Source organism: Mandrillus leucophaeus, unplaced genomic scaffold (genome assembly GCF_000951045.1).
Source record: "Mandrillus leucophaeus isolate KB7577 unplaced genomic scaffold, Mleu.le_1.0 Scaffold25, whole genome shotgun sequence".
Taxonomy (NCBI): Eukaryota; Metazoa; Chordata; class Mammalia; order Primates; family Cercopithecidae; genus Mandrillus; species Mandrillus leucophaeus.
In genome coordinates this window covers 4291327-4299133 of record NW_012102587.1, presented here as the reverse complement: position 1 = coordinate 4299133, position 7807 = coordinate 4291327, and the positions used below count along the sequence as shown (strand labels likewise).

Here is a 7807-nt window from a genome sequence, read left to right as displayed (position 1 = left end):
CCACCGCGCCCAGCCCTAATACAAAAATTTTAAAATAAATAAATAAAGGTTTCACTTCAGCAGGGGCTAGGTACCTTGCAGGCTCAGAGCTTGGCCCTGCAGCTCCAGTCCCTGGGTTCCCACCATAGCTCCACCCCTTACCCGCTGTGCAACCTGGGGCAATTACTCAGCCTCTGTGCCTCAGTCCCCCATCTGTGAAATGGGATAATAATAGCACCCACATCATATAGAGGCAGGCAGGATTACATGAGTCACTATGCATACACTTAAAATAAGCATACACTCCTGTTATTAGGTGGAAGGGGTACAGGATAGAACAAACTTAAAAGCCTCTGTTCTACAACATGCAAAGAATGCCTAACCCTGTCGGCAGGCATATTCAACACTCCCTTCTTAGCCATGAGTGGGATCAGATCCCTGCAGACCACAGTACCTGAGCCCTCTGCCAGTAGCTGCGTGTGCTCTGCACTGCCCTGTGCCACCCGGGAAGGCTGTGGCACCTTCACCACTTGGCAGAGGCCTCTGCTCTCCTCTCCCACAAGCCACAGCCTTGCCATCACCAGCCCCCGAGTCCATTTCACCTCTCCCTGGGGCCTGTCGCCCACCCTGGGGGAACGCCCCTCTCGTGACCTCCACAGCCCTGACTGTAAGCACCTTGGGCCAGAGTGGAGTCTGTCCTCCTGGCTCCCACAGGGCACCCAGCCCAGGAGGGGTAAGGAGTGCCTACTCCACACGGCAGCCATTCAGACCCAGAAGGGGCCTCCACACTCTCCACTGCAGCCCTGGACAGCCCCAGCTGCAGGTGGCATGCAGATGAACCTGTCTGTCACTCCCAAATCCAAGTGTGTTTCCAGGGCAGGGGTTCTGACGCTCCTCCCGTGGCCCAGAACCCGTTATCGGGGCAGGCCGGGCAGCAGCCCTCACCTCATTGCTCACCACCACATGGATGCCCGTGGGGCCCTGCCGGTAGACTCGGTGGATGTGCTGGGGGGAGATGCTGTACAGGTTGGCGATCTTCTCAATCAGCTCCAAGGTGGTCAGCTCTTCCAGGAAGATGGCGTGGTACACTGGGGAAAGGAAGAACAAGTGCTGCTTTCCAAGTGGCCATTCCGTCAGCATGAGCCTGCCTGTGCCCTCCCACCTGCCCTGAGAAAGCAGTAAGTCCTTTGTCAAAACACCACGCCCAGGGCGGCGGGGCAGGGCCACACTGCCACTCTTTTTGTTTTGTTTGTTTTGTTTTGCAACGGAGTCTTGCTCCATCACCCAAGCTGGAGTGCAGTGGTGTGATCTCGGCTCACTGCAACCTCTACCTCCTAGGTTCAGGTGATTCTCCTACCTCAGCCTCCCAAGTAGCTGGGATTACAGGTGTGCACCACCACACCTGGCTAATTTTTGTATTTTTAGTAGAAATGGGGTTTCACCATGTTGGCCAGGCTGGTTTCGAACTCCTGACCTCAGGTGATCCGCTCGCCTCAGCCTCCCAAAGTGCAGGCATGAGACACCGCACCCAGCCAAGCTGCCACTCTTGAGTCCTCTCGGTCTCTCTTGGGGTGCTTATGTGAAATGCAGAGATCCCTAGACCCATCCCCGGCCCAGTGACACCCAGCTGGGCTAAAGGGAGTATCCGGCAATTCTGATATCAGCCACATGTGAACCCACGTCAGAAGAAAGGAACAAATTCTGTCTCTTTTCAGCTCCTTTGCTGTTTAAAGGGTTCTTGGATAGCTGGAGGGCAATGAGTGAACGTCTTTTCCCTCCCTGCAACACAGACCATACTCAGCCTCAATACAGTAACCCTAAGGAGAGAAGGGGGCACCAGGAAGGCACCACGGTGTCAGCAAGTGGGAAGAAAACAGTGACACTGACACAGACACAGCCCGCACCAACCAGGCAGGAGCAAATGCCACCAGCAACCCAAGGTGGGTTACTCAACTTCAAGGGACCTCAAGTTCCTCAAAAGCAAATGCAATTGGATTAAATTTAAGAGTCCCAAGCCTTTCCCTCACCTGAGAAACCCTTGGTTCAATAAACCAATAAACCTCATCAGAGGCCCAATATTTTAAAAGCACACACAGGTGGGCGTGGTGGCTCATGCCTACAATCCCAGCACTCTGGGTGGCCAAGGCAGGCGGATCTCTGGAGCCCAAGAGTTCAAGACCAGCCTGGGCAACAGAATGAGACTCCATCTCTACAAAAACATATAAGAATTAGCCAGGTGTGGGGGTACGCACTTTTCTTTTTTTTTTTTTTTTTCCTGAGACAGAGTCTCACTTTGTCACCCAGGCTGGAGTGCAGTGGCGTGATCTCAGCTCACTGCGACCTGCGCCTCCCAGGTTCAAGTGATTCTCCTGCCTCAGCTGGGATTACAGGCGTGACCATGCATGGCTAATTTTTGTATTTTTTTTCAGTAGAGATGGGGTTTCACCATGTTGGCCAGGCTGGTCTCAAACTCCTGACCTCAAGTGATCTGCCCGCCTCAGTCTCCCGAAGTGCTGGGATTACAGGCGTGAGCTGCTGCGCCCGGCCTACTTTTTCGATACTTAGAGACTGGGTCTTGGTATGTTGCTCAGGCTGGCCTTGAACTCCTGGGCACAAGCAATCCTCCCATCTCCCCAGGTGCTGGAATTATAGGTGTGAACCACCACACCCAGCCATAATTTTGCTCCTAAAACAAACCAAGCTGCCAGCAAAAAGAAGTAGCAGGATCCCAGGCTGACGCCTTTCCCCATGGCCACTGGGAGTGCTCGATAGGAGCAGAAAGGCAGATGGCCACGCCTCTTAGGTCCTGGAGAGAGCCTCTTCTCATCAGGAGCTGCATGGGGAGCAGTTTGAGGAAACAAAAAGCTCCAGGGTGGGCATTCCTGGCTCCAGTCCAGACTGCCACTCACTGGAAGCAAGATCTGGGACAATCCCAACACCTTCCCAAGCCTCGGGGTGTGCACTGAGGCAGCACCCACACTGCAGGGCTATCACGAGGTCAGACCATGCACCATGCAAGGAGCATGCACTGGGCTGCCCTTTCCACATGTGGGCACGTGGGAGCCCAGGACTCTCCTGCATATTCACTGGAAATGAACAGAGGCCGGACTGCGGGCTTGAAAGCCAGGCTGCGGGACCCGATGTGTGGGTCCCAGCTCTGCTCCTCACAACTCACCACACAGGTTGCTGTCTCCACTGCCCTCCCGCTTCTGCTGCAGGGGCACTCGATTCTGCTCCAGCTCCTGACAGACATAAATGGTCATCTTTGGCCTCACATTCCTGGCAGGAGAAGAGAAAATAAATACTAGGTGTGGTGGACCAGGCGCAGTTGTTTCAGAATATTCCAGGATGGAAACAATAGTGGGCAGAACTGGGGGAGGAAGAAAGACAGCGGTGGTGACGTGGAGGGCCCGTCATGGGGTGGTGAATGACCCTCCCAGGCCCCGCAGCCTGCCAAGGGGCGCTCTGCCCCAGACCACGAAGCTCAACATACAAGACGTTTTCAGGCAACAATGAGAGCAAGCGCTGTCCGTGGCTTGCTGTGTACCAGGTATTGTTCTCAGAACACGCGTAACTCATTTCATCCTCACACAACTTGCGAGGGAGCTAGGACCACTGCTGTCATTCCACAGTTGAGGAAACTGAGGCTCGCAGGGCAAATGGCTTTCCCTTTACTGCACAGCACCTAAGAGGCAGATCTGGGACTCGAACCCAGGCTCTCACTCTAAGACCATGCTGTCCATTCACACTTAAATTCACTAAAGTTAAATAAAAATTTTGTCCATCACGTCAGCCTCGGTCCAAGTGCTCCACAGCCACACGTGGCCAGCACGGCTGCAGAACGTCTCTGCCACGGCAGGAGGGTGTGCAGCATGGCGCTGCTCCGGAGTCTGCCCTGAAACTGCTGCACGATACCATCGGACTGGCCCCAGTCCACAGCTCCCCTCAGGGAGGGAGCAGCTCCGAGCCCAGCACCACACAAGCATCTGAGAACATGGGCAAGGGGCTCAGAGGCCAAGATCCAGAGGCCAAGGCTCTCGTCCAACCAAGAAGAGGGAGGGACCTCCAGGCAGGGTCTGCGGCAGCTGGTCACATCTCCCACTGCAGTGTCTCACTCCCCTGCTGTGGCCTGTGCCCCTCTTGCCACACTTCCTCCTACACTTGACCCCACACTGCAGGAGCCCTGTCCCCCCAGGCCAGACCACCCGCCGTCCAAGAGGCTGAGGTAGGAGCTTCCCACCACATGAGCCTCTGGCTGGCTTCACAGAGAAACCAACACCTACCGGCCTTTGATGGCGTTGAAGAGCCGGATTCCATCTGCGGGACCACAGATCTGGACCAAATCATCTCGGGACATCTTCAGCAAGTCAGCACCTAAGCAGAAAAATGGCGATGCCTGTTACATGGGACACAGAGAAAGTGCTCGTTCCCCAAGCACCGGCAGACCCCATAGCACTGGGGGTAAGGGGTGGGGAAGAGCCAGATGCACCACCTCACAGACAGAAAATGGCAAAATGCCCAACGACATCAGAAGATCACAGCCCAGGAACTGCCAGGGCTCACAACAGTGAGTACAACAGAAGCCAAAGGGCCCCCACCGCCTGCCCTGCTCTCTTTCTTTTTTTTTTTTTAAAGAGACGAGGTGTCACTATATTGCCTAGCCTGGCTGATCTTGAACTCCTGGGCTCAAACAGTCCACCCACCTCAGCCTCTCAAAGTACGGGGATTAGAGGCATGAGCCACTGCATCTGGCCTCTTCTCTCTTTTTTTGACACATAATCTGTATGCTCAGATGTCATCGGCACAGGGCACTGGCCACGTGTGCATCTGTCTGTATATGGAAGTATACGGCTCGCTGGATGCTGACAATCTGAATACAGCCTGGGACCCAGCACTGAGAGCAAGCAGTGGAACATTACCAGCCTCCTGTAGGCCCCTTGTGCCAGCCACCACCCCTACTCCCACCCAGGGGAGCCACTATCCTGACTTGCTACAGTGCAGACACGTTGTGCACGTCCTCTGAAGTTTCTGTACGTGGGACTGAACGGTCGGCACTCCTCCTGGTCTGGCTTCCCTCTCTCCAAGTCATGTTTCACGGTGCATTTGTGTGGAATGCAGTCACAGACTGTTCGTGCCCGTTATCACCTATTATCATTGTATGTCCACACCACAATTCGCATACCCACTTTGGATGGGCGCTGTGGGGGATTCTGGTCTGGGCTGTTAGGAGCAGGCTCTCTGAATGCTCTCATACATGTCTTTGTTCATTACACAGGTGCGTGGCTGCCAGGTCCAGCCCCGGAGAGGCCTGTGGGACCGTAGGGTGTGTTTGGCTCTGGCAGATACTGCCAGCAGTTTCCCAGACTGTTACATCCATGTATGGTCCCACTAGCAGCATGTGAGGACGGGCCCACATTTGAAGGAACACGGGAAGGCGACTATCTCATGGGGACAGAAGCGAGCACAGCGTGAGGGCTGCCCCTTCCTCAAAGTCCAAGGGGGTCCCCGAGAGCCTGGTCCCACACACTCTCCAAGGTACGAGTATCTCAGCCTCAGCTGAAAGCCTGCCTAAGGCCACGATTCCCACCCCTCTCTTCCCACCACAATAAGATACGGTTTTAGGTACAATTCTATAGACACAATGGCTTCCTTTCCACTGGGAGTAAAAGCCGAAGTCCTTCCACTGTTCTTCCAGGGCCCCCATCCTGTCCGTGTCCCTCGGTACCTTTCTGACATCTCCTCCCTGGGCCACTCTACTCCACCTGGGTCCCCTGCTCTGTGACCACACAAGGCAGGTGCCCACAAGGTGGCTGACTGCCCTACTTAAGACCACAGCCGGCATTCCTCCCCCTCCTCCACCCAGTCCAGCTCAGGGTCCTCTCTGAACCCCTACCCCAATCACACAGGTCGCACCACAATGAAATGAGCAGTCTATGCATCTGTACTGACTTACAGCTACAAGCTCCCAAGGACAGAGTCACTGTGTTTCCCCGCCCAGGGACCGTCCCCCAACAGGCTCTCAGCAAGGCCGAGCTGAGGGTACGCAGGCGCCACTTCTCTTCCACTGCCACAGATGTCTGTGGAATCCGCCCCTCTAGCTATGGCCAAGCCTTTACTCTGTCACTGTGGATGAGCTGTACTTGCTGGCAAGGCTCACTGCTCAGTTCACCTTTGCACCCCACAATACGCAGCTTGGGACTTCTGTCTGAGGGCCCATCAGGAAGGGCTCTGAAGCTTTTTAAAGAAGGAAGAGCCCCCTTTCTGTCTCACCCATGGCTTTACCTCGATCTCCCAGGTCGTGGCTCTGGAGCCAGTGTGAGGAGCAGTATTTGGGTAGGAAAAGCATAAGGGGCCGGCCTTACATCACCCTGCCGGGCTGAGGGAACTCTTCCCGGGCAGACCAGAGCCCACCATCCCCCGCAGGAGAGGGGATCTTGACCAAGTCACCCAGATGGTCCCCCTGAAGTCACGCTCACCTGGGACCTTCTGGGGACAGCATCTCCTACGTCTAGCACCTGGCCCAGGGCTGGGGCACATGAGCGAGTGAACCCACACCGCCCTGGGTCTCCCAGCCAAAACGACGGCGCTGCCTGGGTCGAGAGCAAGTCCCGGAAGGTGGCCAGCCTTGCTACATGTTTCCAAGATGCTCACGGGCTTTAAAGACAATTCAGAGATGCTCACCCGAGAAGCTGGCAAACAGCCGGCAGAACTGCGAGAACCTGTTGCGGTGCAGCCACTGCTGGGCGTCCTGGATCGAGGCTGATGGGAGCAGGTGCTGTGGGCAGAGGGGAGAGGCTTGAGATGACGGCTCAGGGCCCACGAGGGACCGCCAGCCGGAAAGCCCTGCTCAGACACTTACGTCACTGCCCACTGGCAGGGCCTCCACCGGGTGGGTCGGAGAGGTGTTGCTGCAAAGGAAAAGGAACCAGTGATGAGGACGGAGGGGGCTCCCAGGGCCATGGCCAACATCCCGGCACCCAGCCTGGCACTTTCACTTGCCGTTAGGTGCAGGATTTGTTCTAAGTGGAATGAGTCCTCAAGAATTTCCTGAGTCACAGAAACACAGCAGGAGCCAACGTTCAATCCCTCAAAATCCCCAACTGAGCCTTTTTCAGTGTAGACAGGAAGTTCTGATAGGCTACACTGCCCCAGTCAATGATACTCCCCTACCCGAGTCAGCAGCAGCACATCCCAGGCCCCTGTGGGCTGACCCTTGCTGGTCTGGAACTTGGAGATTCAAGTCCCAGCCCCAGGGAAGGACAGGCTGAGCAAGGGCACCCAGCACCTCAGCACCTGGAAGGCTGCCGCCAAACCCAAGGGTCCTCCACCAAACCCTCTGCCAGGTGGTAAGAGGAGAGGGCACAGGAATCCCACGGGGAGTTATTTTGCAGTGAACAGGCACCCGCGGCTTGACATCCATCCACGAGGAAAAGCACTGTTCTGTTCTCCCGAGAGGGGGTGCACAAGCTTCCTCAGGGGCTAGACTGGGGAGGAGGCACAGACCTGAGCACTCTCCAGGTGGATGGCGGTGAAGGCTGCACAACAGTGTGAATGGACTTAATGCCACCAGACTGCACACTTAAAAACGGTAAATTTTGTGTTATGCCTATTTCTCCATAATGGGAAAAAGAGACCCTTGCAGGGCTGATCCCCAGACCGGTCATCAGTGAAGACAGCCGCCACTTCTCACCAAGTGTCTACGGGGTGCGAGCATCGTACACTCATTCCTCCCGACCCTGTGTAGAATTCTTACCCCCCTTTGGCAGTAGAGAAACTGAGGCTCAGGGAGGTTAAGGGAGTTACCCCGCAAAAGGCAAAGATTGAAGAC

At 55.6% G+C, this 7807-nt stretch overlaps 1 protein-coding gene across 1 annotated transcript in view; it reads right to left on the bottom strand.

The window, feature by feature from the left end:
- TFCP2L1 (transcription factor CP2-like 1) overlaps positions 1 to 7807 on the bottom strand; it is a 68850-nt gene that overhangs the window by 6381 nt on the left and 54662 nt on the right. Inside the window, exons 11-15 of the mRNA XM_011983463.1 lie at positions 6839 to 6887; positions 6661 to 6754; positions 4263 to 4353; positions 3155 to 3258; positions 925 to 1067 (exon numbers count right to left, since the gene is read on the bottom strand). Of these exons, the coding sequence (XP_011838853.1) occupies positions 925 to 1067; positions 3155 to 3258; positions 4263 to 4353; positions 6661 to 6754; positions 6839 to 6887 (481 nt within the window). The remainder of the gene's footprint in view (positions 1 to 924; positions 1068 to 3154; positions 3259 to 4262; positions 4354 to 6660; positions 6755 to 6838; positions 6888 to 7807) is intronic.